We start from the raw sequence: 24,735 nt of genomic DNA, 5'->3' as shown, positions 1-24,735 counted from the left end.
CACTGCAGAAATAGTATGAGTAGTATGGTAGTATGCATCCAGACTCATACAGTCTAGAAGAGGAAGATGAAATTCAAGACTATACATACAGCAAAAACAACAGTAGTATGGTAGTATACATCCAAAATCATATAGTTTATAAGAGCAAGACGATATCCAAGACTATACATACTACAAATATTGCAAAAATTGTATAAGTATTATGTATCCAAAAGCATACACAAGACTATCCACATGCACATAAGACTATACATACTGCAGACTGCAAAAATAGTAGTAGTAATACGGTAGTAGGAATCCAAACCCATACAGTCTTCCTCTTCCAGACTATATAGGTCTGGAATGCATACTACTCATACTTTTTGCAGTATGTAGTTATGTACTGTATACTGAATACAATATTTGTATGGATGTCAAATGTTTGTAATATTGTCTGCCACAGTACTCGAACGCATAACTAGACCACTATTTCCAATGTGATAAATGAACCAGAAGCGATATCAACTGATAACATTCTAAAATTTGATTAATTATTTGACAGTTTATTTATTTATTTTTTTACCGAAACTGGGTTAAAAAAAAAGAACCAAATTAATTTCCAGGCACACATGGAATAAATTTCATAATGAGGTCATATGACAACAACAGCATAATACTGTTTAAAAAACTGCTGTATACTGAATTTGCAGTATACACTGTATACTGCATACTATACAGTTGGTATACATCAGAATTAAGCTTGTGCATTTGTCTCTGGTAAACATAAAGCTGTTATAGAAACAAACACACAAGATAACCAAACTACAGATGATTCTGGTTTAGAACGGAGCCACTGCCTCCTGCAAAAATCCAGCATTCGAGCAACAGCACACAACTATTTTTCTGTGCTGTACATTAGGCAACAGCACCCGTCATCCATCATGCCAACCAGCGTCTGCACAGCTGCTGGGTAAACCCCCGCTCATCTAAATGTCATCTCGCACACACAGACCCGAGCATCACCGGTTCTCTGCACCACACCAGCCGCAACAGATGTGGCCTCGGCCCTCACTATTTAAAACCGGCCACCTGATGCCCGAGGCTGCAGCGTGAAGCTCTGGCGACACAGCATGGGTGAGCACGGATCGTCTGCACCCATTTATCATGATTTGTACAGGGTGCCCTGCTTCCCTTAACACTCTTCATCATATCCGCTTTTCGGATGATTATGTTTTCAGAAGTATAAATGTGCTCCAAATAGAAATGCTGCATGAGAATCCTATCAAATAATTACAGATTTTATTTTAGGATGGCAACTATGCATCTTCATTAGGGCTGTCGATCAATTCAAATTTTTTATCAGATTAATCATTAATGATATTCTGATTAGTTTTTTGCATGTCAGTATTTGTTGGGAAAAGCCCAATAGATAATTCCTGGTAGGCATGGTTTGGCATTTTTATCACATTTTTATTTCTATATAATTAACTGCAAAAAATTTATAGGTTAAATTGACAGCCCTAATCTTTACAGTGGGGAACAGTGAGGGTTAAAGACCTGAATGTTGTGTCCAGCTCACTGTCAGTGTCCATAGCGCAGAAGTAGATGAAATTGGATATTCCGAATGGATATTTATTTCCTCTCCTCCAGAGATAGTGTAAGAAATCGTGGGAGAAACCTAGAAATGTAATTTAAAAGCAATTTTACAGGACAGAACACAGTTGGGCCTGAAGGAGAGAAACAGAGAGGAGGACAGTGCAGAATCCAACACCAGAATGATGAAACCCTCCTCTGAATTACTCCTCTCACAATCCCTCAAGGTTTCCGTCACAATGTGTGCGCATAACTAGCGTTTTTTTCATGTTCTTCCAAAACCAAACTTATGCTGTTGTATAAAGACTAAGGCCAAAATCCTAGGCAGCAGAGCATTCATGTTACAAAGACAAAGTAATTAAGACATGTTTTCCCTCCAAAATACAATCAATAATACTGCTGAAAAGTTTGAGGTCAGTAAGATTTTGTGGTTACACTTTATTTTAAGGTGTCCTTGTTACAGTGTAATTAGCTATACATATAAGTACGGAGTAATATTATTTAACTGCATGTACTTACTATATGGTTAGGGTTAGGATTTAGGTTTGACTTAGGGTTACTTGCATGTAATTATGCATAATTCACTGTTATTATAATAGTAAGTACATGTAACGTGTAATAAGGACACCTTAAAATAAAGTGTTACCGATTTTGTTTTTGAAAGGAGTCTCTCACGTTCACCAAGGCTGCATTTATTTGATCAAAACCACAGTAAAACAGTAATATGTGACCCTGGACCACAAAACCAGTCTTAAGTGTCAATTTTTCAAAATTGAGATTTATACATCTTCTGAAAGCTGAATAAATAAGCTTTCCATTGATGTATGGTTCGTTAGGATAGGACAATTTTATATTTGGCTGAGATACAACTATTTGAAAATCTGGAATCTGAGGGCGCAAAAATATCACAATATTGAGAAAATCGCCTTTAAAGTTGTCCAAATGAAGTCTTTAGCAATGCATATTACTAATCAAAAATTAAGGTTTGATATATTTACTGTAGGAAATTTACAAAATATCTTCATGGAACATGATCTTTACTTAATATCCTAATGATTTTTGGCATAAAAGAAAAAGCGATAATTTTGACCCATACAATGTATTTTTGGCTATTGCTACAAATATCCCCGTGCAACTTAAGACTGGTTTTGTGGTCCAGGGTCACATATAGTAAAATATTATTACATTCTGAAATAATGGCTTTCTACTTGAATATATTTTAAAATGTAATTTATTCCTGCGTTGCAAAGCTGAATTTTCAGCATCATTACTCCAGTCTTCAGTCTCAAATGATCCTTCAGAAATCATTCTAATATGCTGATTTGCTGCTCAAGAAACATTTCTTTTTATTATCAATGATGAAAATACATGTTGTGCTGCTTAATATTTTTGTGGAAACGGTGACAGATTTTTTTTCAAGATTCTTTGATGAATAGAATGTTAAAAAGAACACCATTTATTTGAAATAAAAAAATTTGAAAATGTGAAATCTTCTGATCAAGACTTTTGATCAGTTTAATGTGTCCTTTTTAGGTAATCATCTAGGTAATCTCTATTGAAATCACCTGTGAGCTTAAGAGCATAAAGATGTTCCATTGTCTGATGCTCAGACAATGATATATAAAGAAAAAATGACAACACTTTAGTTAGATTTGCAGGTGTTCAACTGTCAACATGCTAATGCCAGCCTGTTATGTTATCAACTGTGTGCAGTTGACATAAGGAAACCTATTTGTATAAAATACAAATGACTCTTTATTGACAACGTCTATGTAAAGAGTCGCTTGTTGTCTCACTGAACACAGCGAGTCTGCAAGTCATTGTAACCACCAGTGTGTAATACAAAGACAAATAACAGAGAGCAAAAGTAACATAAGGGCCATTCAAAGCCAAACAAACAGAAAGTTCAACACATGGTTGTGTGGGAGGGATATTTAATGGCAAGAGTCTTCAAGTGCAAATGTAGTCCCTTCTCTCCAGAGTAATATCAAAGTGGGTTGGATACCGTGACATTTCTGCAGGATCAAGGTCAGTGCAGGGGCTCCTTGCTGGTGCAGCGAGGAGTTGTCTTTTAGTAGTGGGTGACATTTAGACTGGAGTCCACTAATGTGGTGAAACTCCCCCTGGAAAAGACCCGGCTACAGCAGGGAGAGGAGGAGAGAACACGCATGCAGACTACTGAACGCAAACATCATTCGTGAACATACAACTAGTTCATGCAAAGTCATATTTGCACAATAAAATGTGCTAAGAATGTTGCATTGCACATTTTTCATATGTATATGCACAATTATAAAACGAATAGTTCCAGTTCTGGATCCTGATTGGTCAATACAGCTACTCCAAAGGTTGTTCTGAAAACAAGTGAATGAACTGAATCCCTTCACAAAGTGTCCTTTCACAAGATCGCTAGCAAAGGATATGTGCACTGGTTGTTCACCTGAGTGTCATGTCCCTGAAATTTTAATTTATGGGAGATATAACCTGGGATATAAACATTATATATACAATTATTATTCATATTTCAATTTTAATTATCATATTCATTATATGAATAATATTTATTATTAATTATCATTCAAGCAACATTGCACTACAGTTCAAAAGTTTGATTACAGTAGCGCTGGCCCCACAAAAGGTAATAACACCTGTGCATGTGATAGCAAATCCAGTGCTATTCATGTGCTCTACGAAGGGACAAGAATGTGATTCTAGTGTGTCCACAGCCAACAATCTCCTCTCCTGCTCTTCCAGTGCGCTTGACTGCATGTGAATGACTCCAGAGAAACGTGAGGGCTGGAAAAGGACAAAGGTATGCAGCCGCATTAGTATTCTGCTCACTGGCCAGCACCCTGCCGGCCTTCCCAGCATCCTCCTCAGCGAACACCAGCACACATACGCTTGTTATTAAACTACATCCGCCCATCCCAAACCACGCTTCCTCATTAATATTTATCTCACTTAATACAAAGCTCATGCATTTTTTGATTAATGGAAAGGTCTTTTTCCCCAAATAACAACCAGGGGCATGTGATGTGTGCAGGGTTCATGCATATTAATGCAAGCACATACACGTGTGTGTGTGTGTGTGTGTTTGTTCTGGTGGCTGTCACTCTGACAAGCCGCCCATCACTGCCTGCTGCTGCAACACCACTGCATCTCAACAGCAGGGCTGATGTATGTGCACCAGGATAGGACACGTGCAAGTCCACAAACTGAAAGAGCTCCTGAGGACCTTGCATGATATCATTGGAAAAGTCACATAACCAAGTTAACACTGAAAAAAAAATCTAAATAATAGCAAAAATATTACAAATAGGAATAGAATACTACCATACTGTGCATACAGTAAATGAAATGAAATGCAAAATACCCAATTTATCTAAATTCATCCTGCTTTATACTAATTTTAAAAGTAGTATGTGAAACAGTACCCAGTATGCAGTTACAGACGTTTCAAACAGTAGAATGCAACACCGTTGTCACATGGCCTAACTACAATGCATGATTAATTCCTGCCAAGTGGTGGATTTTTAATCCAATTCATCTGGGAATTCCATGCATAAAATTTGCATTTTGAGCACTGTGTACACCACTATTCAAAGGTTTGAGGTCAGTAGGATTTTTATCGAGTATGCATTAAACTGATCAAAAGTGACAGTAAAGACATTTATAATGATACATCATATTTCTATTTAAAATAAATGCAGCTATTTTGAACTTTACAGTCATAAAAGAAAAACAATCATGGTTCCCACAAAAAAATATTGCGGTGTAGAATAAAGGTAAATTATGTGAAAAATAACGCGTTTTTAGCATTAACACAGACTGCACCCCATAAACACAATCAAGCCTAGAAAAAACCCACTAAACCACCCCTTTAAGCATTTTCAACATTGATAATAATCAGAAATGGTATGCATTAAACTGATCAAAAGTGACAGTAAAGACATTTATAATGATACATCATATTTCTATTTAAAATAAATGCAGCTATTTTGAACTTTACAGTCATAAAAGAAAAACAATCATGGTTCCCACAAAAAAATATTAAAGGGGTGGTTCATTGCGATTTCACTTTTTTAACGTTAGTTAGTGTGTAATGTTGCTGTTTGAGCATAAACAATATCTGCAAAGTTACAAAGCTGAAAGTTCAATGCAAACGGAGATATCGTCTTTTAAAATTCAACAAAAACATAGGCCTACCATTAAAAGCCGTGCTTGCACAGATTCTGCAGGATCCTCTTCAATAATATCCTCTGCTTCTCAATCGGGCTCAAACTGATAAGCGATATTAACGACGCCTTTGTTTACAATACAACCGGAGCACATGCCGCTGAGGTGAGGGGCGGGATGTTTAGACGCGCACTAGAGGCGGTTTAGCCAATCACAACACACTAGGCTAGCTAACCAATCAGAGGCCATCGCCTATTTCTGAGGGAGGGGCTTCATACAAGAAGGAAATGATCAGCGCGTTTCTCAGAGAAGGGACAGAGCGGTGTAGAATAAAGGTAAATTATGTGAAAAATAACGCGTTTTTAGCATTAACACAGACTGCACCCCATAAACACAATCAAGCCTAGAAAAAACCCACTAAACCACCCCTTTAAGCATTTTCAACATTGATAATAATCAGAAATGTTTCTTGAGCAGCAAATCAGCATATTAGAATGATTTCTGAAGGATCATGCGACACTAAAAAGACTGAAATAATGATGCTGAAAATTCAGTTGTTTAAAAAAAACTTATTATTTAAAAGACTGTTAGGAACAAAGGAGCAAAGGTGTGGTCAGTTCCCGTTGTTTGGCAAATTTTCACAGTTGAAATCGGAATTGGAATTTGCGCAATCAGGAATTTCACTCAAGGGCAAAAGATTTTGCATCAGGTTCAAGTTGGTCACATGAATTCACCACGCTGACCAATAAAAAGCTGTATGGTTTATGATCTGTGCTTTGTGGATCACTATACTATTGACAATAGACAATAGTCTTTTCGACCCAAAATCTTTTTCAAGATTTGATGCTCAAAAACATTGTTGCTCAAGAAACATTTCTTATTATTAATGTTGGAAACAGATGTTGCTGTTTTTTTGTTGTTGTTTTTTTGTAGAAACTGTGATGCATTTTTTCTGGATTCTTTGATGAACAGAAAGCTCTAAAGAACAGCAATTATTTGAAATAGAAATCCTTTGTACATTATAAATCTTTTTATTATCACAATTTAATGCATCCTTGCTGAATAAAAGTACCTTTTTTTTACCCCCAAAAAAATTCTGCAAATGTGACAGCATCTTAAGAGTCAAACGCAAATAACAAGAGAGTTTGATCTTTCTTTTTAATGTGACCTGTTCACTAAATGGACGACAGCTTGTTTTTGTACAACCACCACCTGCTGAGGAAACCAAACCAACCAACTGAATCTGACCACAATGATTCATTCTCATCACTGGCTATCCATTATAATTCTGCCTGTTGGCCTTTGCATGTTTTCCTCATCATCTCGGCCGCTCTCCCTCACTGTAGACAAACCCCCAAAACACTCACATCCGTAAGATCTCTCATCTCGTCTCGGGGTATGCAGTCGCCACATATTAACATGCTTAGGCACGGGGGCGGCAGAGCTATTACCTAGCAACAGAGCCAGCTGCGATTGGCCGGTTCCATCAGACGTTAAAGGGGGTTTGGTTGGGGCTGAAATGGAAGGTTATTTTCTGCCCGTGTCATCTCTGCTCGTCACATCGGAATAACACGCTAAGGGGCTCCTCCCCCCATTACCTGCCCCATTGACGGAAAGGGCAACAGACCGAAACGTCTCCCGGCAGCAGTAACCACGGTACCCACGGCAGTCAGACGCGCCACGTCAAAAAGAGTGCAGCTCTCATTAAAATATGATGTTACATCACAGGCAGTCTTCAATATGTCAGATGAAATTTAGAGCAAATCCTTGCAGCAGGCAGAGGGAGTGGCAATGAGGAATCTCATCACGGTTTAAAATTCCAACACCAAATTCGAACTGGGAGAAAAACGGTAGGAGAAGCCTAACTGAATGGTATTTTGACCCACTTTCATTCTGTTAAACTGAACACAGCTGCATGTAATGGGTTAATGTACAGTGAGGTGGTCTTGTACCATCCTGAAGTGATTTATTTTTACATGATCCGGTCACATATTCATACCAAATGAATGGACGTTAAAGGGACTGTTCACATAAAATGAACTCTGCAGAACACAAAAGATGATATTTTGAAGAACGCTGGGAACTAAAGAACCCTGGACCCAAATGACATTCCATTTCACAGTTTTACTACTACGACCTAAAAGTATGTAGGGTGAAAATAGATCAAGTGGATAGGTAAATTCCTAAACATATTTCACATATATCAGGTGTTCCAAAAGGATAGCTCAACCCAAAAATAAAATTCTGGCACCATCATGTCATTCCAAACTTGTATGACTTTATATGTAGAACTATAAATATATTTTGAACGGTTTACAATGAAAGTCAATGGGTTTCAATGTTGTTTTAGCCATAATATCTTGTTTTCTGAAGAAGAAAGTCAGCCATAAAGGTTTGGAATGGCATGGGGGTGAATAATTGTTTTTAAGGAAGTAGACTATATGCCAGTACTAGGGTGCACTACACCATCAGAAATTTGTCTTGATACCACAGTATTGTACACAACCGATAGCATCTAGCTAAAGGGGCCTTAAAATTCATTATTACTTAACATTAAACACTGCTCTAAAAATTCTGTAGCACAAGCATTTGTGTGAATGTACATTTAGAAAAACTGTACTCTATCTAGACACCTAGATGTTTTTTCAATGTATTCAGCGAACCTTGATTTGGGGTAGTAATCTTCAACTTGTATACTACTAGAATTGGTATGCAGATATGAGTGTGCATTGAGTACATCTATAAGTAGCCGATGGGTTTCAGTAGAAAGCCTTCAGTAGGGATGGAATCTAAAATGGGCAGCTGATATATGCATATTAAATAAACATATTAGCATACAGTAGGAAATATAAAGTCCTTTTAAAGAAACAAATTAAATGTTAACATTCACCACAAGTACTCCTTAGACCTACTTCCTGCAGAACTAGAGCGTTTCGCTTAAATTATGAGGCTGGTGTATGTCCATAAGGGCAGCGACAGCTGCAGCAGAGGGAGTGAGTGACGTATGATTAATATCCAGAGCCACAGACAGTAAATGTAAGAAAACAAGCCGCAAGTGCACTTCATAAATATGCACTACACTCTGGTATAAATCTGACAGCATGAAAAAAATACAGCAGGGACCTGAGAGACCGAAGCAGTCCATGGAGGCTGAGAGAGGAGCTTGGTGAGCTGGGGTTTCATTAATCACCATGAAGGAACAGGGAGTTTGGGCGGCACTGCTCTCTTCTACGGTTCAACATCTGTGCCAGGACTGGCGGCTGCCATTAGCAAACAGGCTGCAATACATTAGACTCGCTGTCTGGTGTGGTCAACGCAGGTAATGAGTTTTAAAAGTTGGTCTTTGGAGCATCTGCCTTTAAAGTCAACAATTCACACTTAAAAGCAAAGGCATTGATAGTTCCATGAAGAACCTTTAACATTCATAGAACCTTTCCAATAAAAAAGGTTTATTATTAAAATGATATTCAAACACATTAAGAAAAACAGGTTATCTTAAGAACTTAGGGAACCAAAAAAATGGTTCTTCTATGGCACTGGTGTGAAAACCTCCTTTTAGAACCTTTATTTTTAAAAGTGTGCTTCCATAAAATGATGCATTTATAAGCAAATTCAACTCTTCACTTAAAAAATAAAGTTAATTTTTTGGCATCAATGGCTCCATGCAGAACCTTTAACAACCATTAAAGGTGGGTAAGCGGTTTTTCAAAAACGCTTTAGAAAACTGATTCGGGCGGAGCTATCAAAATAGGGGCGAGACCCTTTTGGGGTAGGGGCATGTTTGTTTTGGTGATTTCAAATGTCAACATTGGCTACCAGAAATTGCTTACCCCACCTTTAACATTTGCTTTGCACAATAGCCTGTGAAAAGTGGAAGAACGGTTCTTCAGATTATTAAAATGGTATTCACACTAAGAAAAAAAAAGGTTATTTTAAGAACTATTCACTGAAAGTTTCTTTTGAGAACCAAGAAATGGTTTTATGGCACAGCTGTAAAAACTTCCTTTTGAATCTATATTTTTAAGAGTGCACATCCCTAACATGATGCATTTACAAGCAAAACAAGATATTCAAGGAAAAGGAAAGTAAAAAAGGAGGGATTTTAATTTATCTATTGGGAAAGGAAAAGGCAAAGGTGGACTACAAGGCACAAAATTTAAAAGTCTTTGTGACGATACTGAAAATGATGATGAATGCAAATGATGAAGGCAAAGAAATGAAATATCACAAGCGGTGATGAATCTCAAAATTAATCTAGTAATGTGCATTATTAAAGTAAATACAATCAATTTTGATTTCATGTTGACTTTGGTGCCATTTAAGGGGGTGAACTTGAAGGGAGCTGTTTTGTTCATCTGAACCAATAATCAATAAAGAGGTATCTTGGTGGTGCCTGTGTGTTTCAGAGATATGTGTGAAATATCGATGCGATGTGACTACTTTTGACGCTGATTTAGATGAAGTAAAAAAGGACAAGATAGTACAGTCAATAGACTATTCAAGAGCTCAAACCAAGTAAGAATGCAATTACCTCAGAGCAAAAACCCAAATCCATGAAGCAGCCTGCAATTCCACATACTAACCAGCAGGAGTCCTCCTGACTATAGCGGATCCAGCAAAAGTGTGTGAATGAGCAACCTTTAAAAAGACAAAGACGCAGACATTCAGGGGTGTGAATGAAGCGCTCTGATTTAAACCGGCACTAGCTATGACTCATCCTTGCTCTAAACTTCCTTGGTGGATATTACATATATCTGATTATCGTGCAGACAACATGGGAACACGAGGTTGATTTAGCCACTGGCTAAGATTCAGTAATGGGTTTTAAATTTGGGAAAAGCTGGGCACTGTTTTCTGGGAAGCTGTAAAATGCTGAGGACACAAGTAGAAAGTGGAAAAAAAAGGAAAGCTAGAAAGATGTTGTGGATTCAGTGTACTCTTTGGCCCAGATTTCAGCGAGGTTTCAAACTCAAACAAAAAATGTGCCATGGAATGTGAATAAGTACAACCAAACCGCCAGAATTCACCCCAGGCAAGTGGCTCCTTCCTGGGCTTGTGGGACGACGGGACTCCTGGAGCGGGACTATGGTTCTGATTACCAGAAATGTGAACGGGTCAGACAGATGAAACAAAAAGGGGTTTGGCTCCTGAACAAAAACAGAATCACAATGAGCTGTGAGATATATGATGGATAGCCGAGAGATGGCCAAAACCAGTGAGAAAACAAGAGCGAGAGATGGACGCGGACCATAAATCGACCTTCAGAGTCAGATAGCAGTGAAATACTTACAATTTACAAAATCAAGGCCATCATTTTTCATCACATCTAGAGTGCCACTAAAATCATTGACTTGGAAAAAAACAACAGCTGTTGCATAAAACTTGCAGTGGTTACTTACAAAACCAATTCTACAGAGCCCAAGTCACTATAAGTGTCTATATGCATTTTCACCCATTTTATCTAATAAATATTTTTAGAAAAGTAAAAGCATACTATAAAAAAAAATACTTAAAAAAAAAAAAAATACTGTGAAAATGTTACAATACCAAGGTACATTACCATATATGGTGAATTGTAAATGTTTTAACATCAAATTACATGTAATTTTACAGTTAAATACTGTCAAATGTATGGTTTTTGGAAGTAAAAACTATGAATAAACGTATAATCTACCATTAAAAAGATTAAAAAGACTTTCCTAGAAGTCCCTGTGTTACGCATCACATATGATTATGTTTTATTCAGTATAAATCATTTTGTTTTTTATTTTTGCTATCAGTAATGTGAAAAGGGTGTTTTATTGCCCTGATGTGTTTTTGCAAGTATTGACCATGTTTTATGTTTATGTTTTATAATGTGACTTTTATTTTAACCACCTGTATTATTATATTGATTATCGATACATTTTTAAAGTGAAGTGAAGTGACATGTGGCCAAGTATGGTGACCCATACTAGGAATTAGTGCTCTGCATTTATCCCATCCAAAGTGCACACACACAGCAGTGAACACACACCCGGAGCAGTGGGCAGCCATTTTTTGCTGCGGCGCCCGGGGAGCAGTTGGGGGTTCGGTGCCTTGCTCAAGGGCACCTCAGTCGTGGTACTGAAGGTGGGAGAGAGCGCTGTACATTCACTCCCCCACCTACAATCCCTGCCGGTACGAGACTCGAACCCGCAACCTTTTGGTTACGAGTCCAACTCTCTAACCATTAGGCCATGACTTCCCCAAAGGGGATTTTAAGGTAAAAAGCAGTTTTTGGTTTACATCACTTAATCAAATAAACAGTTATAAGTTGCAAAATATATAGGAATCCAGATGTCACCACAGTGTTCTTTCTGGCAACAAAAGCGGCTGTTTTTACTGTAAATATAACAGGATATTTTTCACAGGGCACCTCTCCTCCAAACAGCACAAACAAGGACAAATTGGACATCAAAATGTATTACTTTACAGACTAAACCACTGACAGGCACAATCCTGGACTACTACTGCAGCTGTCCACATGCAAAAATGCCACAAAATCTCTTCTACACTGCAGGAAAATTTATTTTCTCATTGACTGAAAGGGTGTTCAGAAGGGCTCCGAGAAGAGGAAACAAAAAACATGGCTATCAGGAGACTAAAAAGACCTAGACTTTACAACCAACCACCATCACCCCACGTCTCCTTCTCTATGGTAACGGGCATCTTCTCTCACCCCCTCCCGCTTCTTTTAGCGGAGCTCTCCAGATTGGCACGCAATAGTTCATGACAGACACAGCAGCTGATAGCGGCTTCTTGCCGTAGAGGAGGTGGGGAGAGTTACCGTGTCTGCTGATTAGTAATCAGAACACAGACTCGCTCTGAATCCTGGGGGTTGAAAACTGAATTATACATTGCCACTGCCAATCAGACCATGCACTCCTTCATTGGCATTCTATTTAAAGAACAGACTCCATCCTCTAATCACACTGAAGTCATGCCACACAATCTAATGCCATGCCAGATTACAGCGCACCACACACGGCATTTGTGGAAAATGTCAGAGACGATGCCACTCACGGTTTGGTAATATTACTCCACTAATGGCTGCATGTGAAATTGTTGTCAAATCACTGTTGATATTTCCTATACTTGGCATTATGGATTTGAGCAAACTTCAAAATATTACATTTTTGAACGTGTTAGTTGTGTTGCTGTCTATGCAGGGTCAGAAAGCTCTCGGATTTCTTCAAAAATATCTTAATTTGTGTTCCGAAGATGAACGAAGTTCTTACGGGTTTGGAACGACATGAGGGTGAGTAATTAATGACAGAATTTTCATTTTTGGGTGAACTACCCCTGCCGCATTAAAAAAAAAAAAAAAATCACAAAGGAAAGTTTGTCAATGACATTCTTTCATTATTTAGTCGAATTTCAATAGCATTCCTGTTATACCATTTCAAGATTGGCGTGAACATCATCACAGTCAAGCCCGAAATAAGCCATCTGCGAAAACAATTTACACATACGTTTTCCCCTTACTTATTTCAAGTCTGGAAGTGTGAAGGGAAGTCTGGTACAGCTGTTGACACTCTGTAATGAAGCACCATCACAGGTCTCGTTCACGCAACAGATGGGCTACAGGTGGGGGGTTCACACTCAGCCCAGGTGACAGAAGGAAGGTGATTACGGCTGAACCCAATCCGAAACACCTCGGGTTGCAGGGGGTGTTGGTGGCAGTCGGGCTGCAGCACTGTCAAAGTCTCTATTAACCAATCAGCAGCGAGGAGCTGAGGTCACAGCACATGGCAAGGCGGCAGCTGGATACGCTGCAAAAATGTACAGTCAACAAAACGGGGGAAGACAGAGTGGAATAAAATGCAGGGAAAAACGAACAGGGAGTACAGACAGTACATGACTTCAGCTGTTGAGGCGAGTAGTATTAAATATTAATGTTATTTCAGAACATAACTGCTTGTTTTCCATTCCTGACATGTCTGCAGAAGGGAAAGAGACTATTATTATGTGGGGAAAAAGTACAAATAAAAACCTTTTTAGATGAATTTCTCAAACTAGAAATGTCAAATGTCACAAAGGTTATAATTTTGCCTAAGGAAAATGAAGTCTATTTTGGGACAATTAAGAATTTTGTGCAGTATGTTCATGACACTTCAAGAAATAGATCACCCAAAAATGAACATTTGCTGAAAATGTACGCACAGTGAATGAGTGCCGTCAGAAAGAGTCCAAACAGCTGATAAAAACATCACAATAATCCACAACATGACTCCAGTCCATAAACTAATGTTGTGAAACAAAAATCTGCATGGTTTGTAATAAACAAGTTCATCATAAAGATGTTTTTAAACTTCAAACCGTCACTTCTGGCTAAAATATGAGTTCTCTATCTATAATATTTCTTTCTCCAGTGAAAAAGTCCTCTACTTTCAGCACACATTCTCTGCAGGGGATCCATTGGTGAGCAAGTGATGCAATGCTAATTTTCTCCAAATCTGTTCTGATGAAGAAACAAACACATCTCCATCTTGGATGGCCTGAGGGTGAGTAAATTGTCAATTTTTGTTGAACTATTCCTTTAACTACATTTCCCCTCAAATTCTTCACTTTGAAACAAGCTTCATGTCGAATATTTCTTGACAATTATGCAAAGATCCAAAAAAAATTATAAAAACAGCTCAATTCTATGATGTATGATCTAACATGGCAGTGTAATTTCTGATTACTTGCACATTGATCTGATCACACTTGCCGACTGGAAGACCAAACCAAAAAGAAAAGGTCAAAGTCTGCTCAATTCAACGCAGAACAAATATCAACATGCTCACAAACTCATTTGAAACAAATTAGCTGCTTTCTTACAGTACCATACACGGCTTATTGATTCTAGAAAGGCTAAATCTATCTCGGAAATAGAGGATGTGTTTGTTGACATGATTGTAACAAACAGCTCTGGAGGCCTCGGTTGATCAATCTTACTCATTTCCTAATGAAAGCAGATGATACCACTCCGGGTGTGATGATGGGCTGGGGTTGTTTTTACACAGAGGAACTCCTGATTAGATCCTATCAGAAAGTCTGGAATAATAGTTCAAAGGCCTGAGTGATGGGAAAGTAACAGTGCTAAAGTTGGTCTTCATGGACAAATAAATGACATCACCTTTAAAGAGCCCTCCAATTAGACCACACCCATTGTCCTTTCTCGCAGCTGCATCTGAGCTAGATGACAACCTTTGGTTTCACCACAAGGTCGTTGGGAAGGTTTTCATTACATGGGAGTTTCGCTGCTATTAATACTGATGGTTTTGGTCCAGTGAGATCATCTGTGTTTGTTGGTACATGATCAAGGCAACAGACAGACACTAATGCAGACACAGAATCCTGATCCCTTAACAGCTCTGTGAAAGCATGCAAAGCTTTCAAATTTAGGACAAGACAAGGTTGAGTGACCGAGGAAAAAAAGGGCAAACGAGAGATCAGGACACAGAAAAGTCTTGAGAAAGAGCAATGAAAAGTGGAAAAAGTCCACACACACACAAAAAAAATAAGCAGTTATTGCAATATCCTGTAATGTAATTTAACAAAACGGAGTTATCTGCTTTTGCAAATAAACTCTTCACATATACATATATATATATATTTTTGGTAATAAAACAGTTCTGACTGGGCAAGCTACACCTATTATGATTATCCTTAATAAATCTGACCAATACATTAAAGCCAATCCAAATCAGGAATTTTTTTGTTGTTGTTATTATTATGATGATGAATAAATTCAAATTTTTATTCTTTTTTTTTTTAACATTGTTGTCTTTTATTATACTGCTGCTGCAACAGTATAATAAAACACACTTCAGATATGCATTACACCTAAGAACGCCCCTTAACCAATCAGGAAAAATCTCTGTAATGTACGGCCTCACATGGCTTACTGCTTTAATAAACAACAGAGCACTTATAGGCGAACCTACACAGCTCTGTGAGTACAGTGGATGGTGACCAGATTGTAGAATGAGACTGTGTGTGTGAATATGTGACCCGTGGGGTGGAGGGGTGGGTAGGATGCGGGAGAGAAGGGCCCCCGATGAAAGATGGATGACAGAACAAGCCGCTGACTGAACTCGCTGCACTGTGAAAGCCTAAGAAACCTGTGACCGCTCTGTGTTAGTAGAGCTCCAGTCTAAAATGGCTGCCAGTCGTGTAAACAACCCACAGAACGAAAAGGGGGCTACATTTCTCCAGTGAGCCGGCCAAGAGCCGCACAAATTAACCCTTTCCTTCCAACCAGCCAATGCGTCTACAAACTAAAAACAAAGGATGGAATGTTTAGTACTCCGGGGTTTGCGTTAAAAATGCGATGGAGGTCCAAAAATGTGTGTCATTTCATGCACTATGGTTATTTAAATGCATAAAACCTAGTTAGACACCACAAGAAAGAGTCGAAAGATACAAAAATTGCACTCCGGCAGGTATTCAGCGGGTTCTCAACACTTTAGATCAATCAAGTGAAACCATGCTTGAACAATCTAGCCTGCAAGCTTTTCAAGACAGACAGTCTCCATGGTGCCGTATAGTCCATTTTCATGTGTTCAGAAACAATCCCCTGCCCCCCAATCTAGCCCCCCACCCCACTACTTCTCTGGCGGGAATCTACAGGAAGAGCTGTAACAGGCTCTGGCCCTCAAGGAGGAACTGGCCTTGAAATGCAAATTGGAATTCCATCCGAAAATTGATGTCCTTTACAAGCTAATGAAAAACATCTGAAATGCTGCCAAAACGGCCCCCTGTTTTACAACCCACATGCCATTAGTCAAGGGTAGACCGGAGCTGCTTCCGTTCCGTGAAGCGTATGTTCTTATATAAGGAACTGTTAAAAAATAGAGAAGAGGCTTATTAAATAACAGATTCACAAAAGTGTGAATTTACCAAGAAACTCAAAACTGATACTGAGAATTGATGGATAATGCATGAAATCATATTAACAATAACATGCTATTCTAAAATGATTCCTTATTTTATAAGCAGCCAAAAAATAAACTAAACGAGAGAATAGGAGCGAAAAGCAAGAGAAAATCAATTCCCCCTCTGCGCCTTTAATATCTGCAGAAAGAGGGGGGGGAAGCACACACCCGCTGAAGCCTGCAGCTTATTTGCGAGGCAGGAATGGAATGTCTGAGATCGCACACATTATGTGCCAAAGAGGCCCTGGGCTATGGAAGATAGTGCTGACATCACCGTCTATAAGTGGCTGCGCTCGGAGGCACAGTGAATGAAAACAAAATGGGAATAACCCTTTTGCACATATACCCCCACCTCCGTTGGTGCTAAATAACAAGCACAAGCGGAGAGAGTTAAATGCCATATCACAGACAGGAACGCATTTACACGATGGGGGAAAAATACATGGTTGAATGGTTAAAATACTTTTGCATATACTAGTTTAATATGCACAGATGCTATAAGCCATTTGGCAGGTTGATTCCTCTATTGTGGCGTTTAAAAAAATTTATTTTGTTTGTTTGCAACAATGGAATGAGATTTGGGTGGGCATAACAGGAAAACAGTTAGAAAAAGATCAATATTTTTAATGCAATATGAAGTTAAAACGCTAGCAACATAGAATCTTAACTTCTAAAGCAGTATGAACAGACTATATAAAGGCACAAAACAGAGAGCAATATGTCAGTAATTGCGATGAAATAAGTAGCGACAGATCGTCATTTCTGTATTGTGCAACACTAAGTCATTGTCCATTGGATGCTTTACAAACATTACTTTGTTCACAACATTGAAGCAACAAATTAAATTTTGTTTGGGGCAGGACTATCAGGAAACCTGTTAGAAAACAGTTATTATTCTGGATAATGATGGAACAGAAGTACAATGCTTTTTACTTATAAAATTACTTATAAAGCCGTATAAACAGACTACTGCACATACAGCAATCGACATATAAAGCTGCAATGAAACAAAACATTTTGTTGTTGTAAAGTACATTCAAGTGTAATGGATTATTAAAAAAGAAAAGAAAAAAAGTATGGTGGAACTACTGGCTGTTGACTGGATTTTGAGCTTTCACACCGACAGTAATGAGACATTCTGAGTGTTATTCTACTTGCAAGAAAACAACACAATATCAGCTATTAAACAAAAAGACACGAAAGACATGAGCATTTCTAAAAACACTAGTGTGCAGAGAGGCAAATGCCGGCACACGCAGGGTTAACACTGAACCTCTCGGCTCTTTGATAACAGATTCACAAAAGTGTGAATTTACCAAGAAACTCAAAACTGATACTGAGAATTGATGGATAATGCATGAAATCATATTAACAATAACATGCTATTCTAAAATGATTCCTTATTTTATAAGCAGCCAAAAAATAAACTAAACGAGAATAGGAGCGAAAAGCAAGAGAAAATCAATTCCCCCTCTGCGCCTTTAATATCTGCAGAAAGAGGGGGGAAAGCACACGCCCGCTGTAGCCCGCAGCTTATTTGCGAGGCAGGAATGGAATGTCTGAGATTGCATACATTATGTGCCAAAGAGGCCCTGGGCTATGGAAGATAGTGCTGACATCACCGTCTATAAATGGCTGTGCTCGGAGGCACAGTGAATGAAAACAAAATGGGAATAACCCTTTTGCACATATCCCCCACCTCCGTTGGCGCTAAATAACAAGCACAAGCGGAGAGAGTTAAATGCCACATCACAGTCAAGAACGCATTTACGCCATGGGGGAAAAATACACGTTTGAATGGGTAAAATACTTTTGCATATACTAGTTTAATATGCACAGACGCTATAAGCCATTTGGCAGGTTGCTTCCTCGATTGTGGCGCTTAAATTATTTAGTTTGTTTGCAACACTGGAATGAGATTTGGGTGGGACTAACAGGAAAATGGTTAAAAAAGGTAATTATTTTTTATGCAATATAAATAAATTGATGCAATAAGTTAAAACGCTAGGAACAAACTTAACTTCAGACTACATAATGGCACAAAACGGCAAAGAATATATATCAATAATTGCAATGAAATATAAGTAGTGACAGATCTTAATTTCTGTATTGTGCAACAATAATTTGATGCTTTAAAAACATTACTATGTTCATAACATTGAAGCAACCAATGAAATCTGTTTGGGGCATGACTATCAGGAAACCTGTTAGAAAACAATTATTATTCTGGATAATGATGGAACAGAAGTACAATGCTAGAAGCACAGAATCTTCACTTTTTTAAGAAAAATAACAGACTACTGTACATACAGCGATCAATATATAAAGCTGCGATGAAACTAAACGTTTTGTTGTTGTAAAGTACATTTGAGTGTAACGGATCATCAAAAAAAAAAAAAGTATGGTGGGAACTACCGGCTGTTGACTAGATTTTGAGATTTCACAGCCACAGTAATGCGAGACAATATTTGACATTCTGAGTTATTCCAGTTGCAAGAAAACACACTATCAGCCAAAAAGCTGCATCATAATTTAAAAAATGACTATTATCCAAAATGACACGGAAGATGTGAGCATTTATAAAAATACTGGTGTGCAGACAGTCAAATGCCGGCACACGCAGGGTTAACGCTGAGCCTCTCCGCTCTTTGTGTCCGCACATTCCTGAATAAATGATGTTTTGAACAAGGCTGTTACCATGGGCAACTGTGCACGATGGCACTGCAGCGTAACCTTTGGAGTAGCTGTATTTTTATCCGCTGGAAACTTCTCCCTTGAAGGGAGGGAGGGGGAGGGAGAGGGAGAGGGATGTTATGGGGATGAAGGGAATTGGAGGAGGGGAAGAAGCCTCTGGCTTCCCTGGCTAGCGAAGGGTAGACAGACTGCAGTGATTTTACAACGCAACCAAAAACAAATGTTCTGAAACAGACGAGCAACCACATTAGAAATTAATATTAATTCTGAGATGTTTGCTGCAACACAGATAAATCCATCATAAAAGCTCAAATACATCAGTGCATCACTATAAATGCATTGTAACCGCACATTAAAATGTATATCTAGCAGAACAAAGGCAGTGATTAGATTTGTGCTTGCCTTGATATCATTACAGAAAAGACCTCTATCTGTACACAGCCACTCAACATAATCACATGCTATGAGATATCTTAAATATTCATGCATTTACAGCGATTTTAGCTATTAGGAAGTCAATAAAGGCTCTTCTCCTCATCTCTGTTGTCTGTGTCCCAAAGCATTCCATGAAAAGGTGCAGAATTTAACACACACACTCAAGACACCACAGACGCGTGTGTGTAGTAAACAGGAAGTGAGACCCCCACCTTCTTTAATGGGTGGGGTTGGTGTATCTGTTTATTTTTTTCTTTGCGTGTGCACTGAAACTTGAAACCCAGGTGATTACAGAAAGAGCCAAGGGCACCTCAAACCCAAGTCAGTTTTAGCATGATAATAGAAGCCCACTCCATCCTGAACCAGACACCACACCTTTGATTCCTCACAGACGATGCTATAAGCCATTTGGCAGGTTGATTCCTCTATTGTGGCGTTTAAAAAAATTTATTTTGTTTGTTTGCAACAATGGAATGAGATTTGGGTGGGCATAACAGGAAAACAGTTAGAAAAAGATCAATATTTTTAATGCAATATGAAGTTAAAACGCTAGCAACATAGAATCTTAACTTCTAAAGCAGTATGAACAGACTATATAAAGGCACAAAACAGAGAGCAATATGTCAGTAATTGCGATGAAATAAGTAGCGACAGATCGTCATTTCTGTATTGTGCAACACTAAGTCATTGTCCATTGGATGCTTTACAAACATTACTTTGTTCACAACATTGAAGCAACAAATTAAATTTTGTTTGGGGCAGGACTATCAGGAAACCTGTTAGAAAACAGTTATTATTCTGGATAATGATGGAACAGAAGTACAATGCTTTTTACTTATAAAATTACTTATAAAGCCGTATAAACAGACTACTGCACATACAGCAATCGACATATAAAGCTGCAATGAAACAAAACATTTTGTTGTTGTAAAGTACATTCAAGTGTAATGGATTATTAAAAAAGAAAAGAAAAAAAGTATGGTGGAACTACTGGCTGTTGACTGGATTTTGAGCTTTCACACCGACAGTAATGAGACATTCTGAGTGTTATTCTACTTGCAAGAAAACAACACAATATCAGCTATTAAACAAAAAGACACGAAAGACATGAGCATTTCTAAAAACACTAGTGTGCAGAGAGGCAAATGCCGGCACACGCAGGGTTAACACTGAACCTCTCGGCTCTTTGTGTCCGCACATTCCTGAATAAATGATGTTTTGAACAAGGCTGTTACCATGGGCAACTGTGCACGATGGCACTGCAGCGTAACCTTTGGAGTAGCTGTATTTTTATCCGCTGGAAACTTCTCCCTTGAAGGGAGGGAGGGGGAGGGAGAGGGAGAGGGAGAGAAGTGTGTGTGTTATGGGGATGAAGGGAATTGGAGGAGGGGAAGAATCCGCTGGCTTCCCTGGCTAGCGAAGGGTGCACTGCAGTGATTTTACAATATGAGACCAAAAACAAATGTTCTGAAACAGACGAGTGACCACATTAGAAATTAATATTAATTCTGAGATGCTTGCTGCAACAGATAAATCCATCATAAAATATAATGCAAAAAAGGTTCAAATACACCAGTGCATCAATATAAATGCATTGTAACCACTCATACAAACGTATACCTAGCAGAACAAAGGCAGTGATTAGATTTGTGCTTGCCTTGATATCATTACAGAAAGCATCTCTATCCTTAAACAGCCACTCAAAATAATCACATGCTATGAGATAACTTAAACATTTATGCATTTACAGCGATTTTAGTCATTAGGAAGTCAATGAAGGGTCTTCTCCTCATCTTTCAGTTGTCTGTGTCCCAAAGCATTCCATGAAAAGGTGCAGAATTTAACACGCACACTCAAGACACCAGAGAAGCATGTGTGTAGTAAACAGGAAGTGAGACCCCCGCCTTCTCTAACGGGTGGGGTCGGTGTATCTGTTCATTTTTTTCTTTGCATGTGCACTGAAACTTGAAACCCAGGTGATTACAGAGAGAGCCAAGGGCACCTCAAACCCAAGTCAGTTTTAGCATGACAATAGAAGCCCACTCCATCCTGAACCAGACACCACACCTTTGATTCCTCACAGACAGAGCAGCAGAGACAATATCACTGCAATGCACCACAAAGCACGACAACAAAACTCTACACTGGGTTTAGATGGATTATGGATGTATTATACAAAATGGATACATATATATACGCAAATTACACACAGACAAGTGTGTGTGTGCATAGTTTTCAAAAATGCATAATGTGTACAAATAAAAAATTTACTTAACCTGACATGCGGATTAAAAAACAAAAACATTTTAAAAAGTGTTGTATATATACTTTATAGGGCAAAAAATAAAAATAAACACACACACTTGTTTAGTGCAAAACTGTTCTAGCTCCCGCTTAAATTATTCCCATCTACAGGATGTGCACCACAAGCCTCCAGAGAATTTAAGCACAGAGCCCACTTCAGTTAGATAGCTTGGCATGTGCATTGTTCTCTGACCTTAACGCCCTCCCCCCGTTATTTGGTCTGGATGCACTTGCATGGCCGGCTGCCATGAATGAATTGTGCCACCTTCTATTTGTCTGCGAAAGAGCATTAGTTTGAGTCATGGCAACAGCCATGCACCAACTGTTTTCCCTCGCTCCCGCAGCCAATGCAAGAGTACGACTGACAAGTCACATGACCAACCAGCTGAATTCTAAATGAGGAATACATCCCCAGGGCCATCTCAAGCATGTGCAAGCATTTTCCCTCTCCAGCTTTCCTGCCCACACCAAAATACTCTGACACAAGGAGAGAGGGAACAGCTAACAGCTCCTAAATTGAGGCATAACAGATTAAGACACAGTGTGCTAAGAGCAGGGTAATTGTGCGCTATTTAACGCCTCCTGCATATGCAATAAAACAGCTTCTATCATGAGCCATTAATGGAACTTGTTGATAAGGGAGTAACAAAAAACGGCACATATTAAACAAGCACAGCGCCTACCCCATGTGACACCCATCAGCGAGTGCTGTAGAGATGTTTTATGCCCTGTGGCTACATCAAACATTTGACTTTTTAGGTCAGTGTCGCAGGACTACATCTGTTTGGAGCAAAAACAATGACATGAATGCATAAGACACTGACAAAAGTCATGAAACTATATGCTTAGTGCGATACTCGATCCACTGTTACACTTAACAACAGAGAAATGTGCTGAGCGGAGTACTATATTTTTTAAAATAACTTTTAGACAGATATTGCAGATAAAAACAAAAAAAATAGCATTGCAAAGTGACTGTAAAAAGAATAATTTGGCTCTTAAGTGAAATAAAGAACTACTAAAAATATATGTTGTTAAACTATGAAAATATGTATATATTCTAAGGAAGCTTAATAAAGCCAACTATAATTTAGAGAAATCGGAAATTAAGACATTAAGGCAGAATCCAAATATCAAAGACATTTCTAACCTGAACAAATTAACACGCCACAAAGAGTTAGTATCAATGAATTTATTACAATTTACTCAGCTCCAAGGCACGTTACAAGTCTTCTGTTACTACAGAAATATGTATAAACAAACAGAGCATTTCATTTTTCATTTACAGTATTTTTTGCTCTACTAAAGCATCCGTGCAACTTTAAAGCAAAAAGAGAAAATGAAAACACGTAATAAAATATATCTGTATTCTCAGACCACGGGATACAAAATTAAAAATCGCTGTTTCAAAGATCATACTAAAAAAAAAAAAAACAACAACAACAAAAAAACAGACGGGGTCAAGAAACAAAGAATGCCCTCTCTTAGACTCACTTCATTTGTTATACCTACCACAAAAAAAGTGTATTTATTAATAACATTTTTTTTTGCTTGGGGTTGTACATGTAGATGTGGAAAATAAGTATGAAGTTGAATAGAAATGTTAACGTAACCGTAAAAGTGCCGTAAAAAATGTTTCCACACAAACACAGCCTCCTCTTTTGTGGAGGAAAACAAATGTCTCTGTACACTGGACTATTTCTGTAACTTCAATATTCACAACAAGTAGGCTGTGTCTCAAAACCAAGCATGCTGCCTACTTAGACAGCATTTCTGGGCATTCAAATACATCTATATTGCCCATAAATGTTGTCTTGGTAGGCATCTCACTAGATTTTAAGACACAACCTTAAATATACTCGCTTCACTTGTCTGTTTCTGATGCAGGAAGCATATATTTTTATATTTAAGGGTCTCTTTCTTTCTTTACTTTCACATCCCCGGCTAAAATGGTCGCTATCTCGCCTTGCATGAAAGCCCAAGGCACGTTTGACCCTACCAGCGGACATTTCTCTCCACTGGGGCAGTACACCTCTCCTGTGGCCCCCTGTGCTTTGATGCTCTCCCGGGAACACGGGAAGCAGAATTTGTGGTTGGGAACTGACGGGCACTGGACGAAGTGTGTGTCTTCTAAACGTTCGTGGCAGATAGTACAACACAAAGGTCCGTTATTTGCCATGGGTGAGTCTGGAATGTTCTGAGGGTGCACCTGATCCATGCCCTGATGCGAACCCGATTGAGAAGGTGTCCCCGTCAGACTGATCTCCCCGTTCCGGGAGGCCAAACGCCGCTGTCCTGACACCGAGGCAGGGGAGACCGGGCTGCTACTGTTGTGTCGGGTGGATGTGGTAGAGTGCACTGAGTTGCTGTCCTTTGGTGAGTGCGCGTTACCCAAAGTGTCTGCGACTGACATGAGCGCAGCCATGGGGGATTGTCCGTTCTGGGGGGCTGATTCGGGTGGGGTGGCTCGACTGGAGTGCACCGACCCCAGGGGCGGAGGTCCGCCGTGAGAGGCTGCAAACGAGCCGGACGCCATGGTCAGTTTGAGTGCCTCGGTTTGACTCGCCATCCACTGCTGTCTCTGCTGCTCCCCCTCCACCGAGTCCGGTTC

The 24,735-nt window shown here is 38.9% G+C and overlaps 2 protein-coding genes across 2 annotated transcripts in view; both read right to left on the bottom strand.

Moving 5' to 3' along the window:
• The window catches only part of LOC107725608 (protein TALPID3-like), a 128,526-nt gene that overhangs the window by 83,175 nt on the left and 20,616 nt on the right, over window positions 1–24,735 (bottom strand). The window lies entirely within an intron of this gene.
• The window catches only part of LOC107725639 (interferon regulatory factor 2-binding protein-like), a 7,792-nt gene continuing 6,376 nt past the window's right edge, over window positions 23,320–24,735 (bottom strand). Inside the window, exon 3 of the mRNA XM_016534981.1 lies at window positions 23,320–24,333. Within this exon, the coding sequence (XP_016390467.1) occupies window positions 24,031–24,333 (303 nt within the window). The 3' untranslated portion in view covers window positions 23,320–24,030. The remainder of the gene's footprint in view (window positions 24,334–24,735) is intronic.

The sequence above is a fragment of the Sinocyclocheilus rhinocerous genome, unplaced genomic scaffold (genome assembly GCF_001515625.1).
Source record: "Sinocyclocheilus rhinocerous isolate Xijiao unplaced genomic scaffold, SAMN03320098_v1.1 scaffold1004, whole genome shotgun sequence".
Taxonomy (NCBI): domain Eukaryota; kingdom Metazoa; phylum Chordata; class Actinopteri; order Cypriniformes; family Cyprinidae; genus Sinocyclocheilus; species Sinocyclocheilus rhinocerous.
The sequence above is the reverse complement of the archived record's forward strand: the minus strand, read 5'-3'. Positions and strand labels throughout refer to the sequence as shown.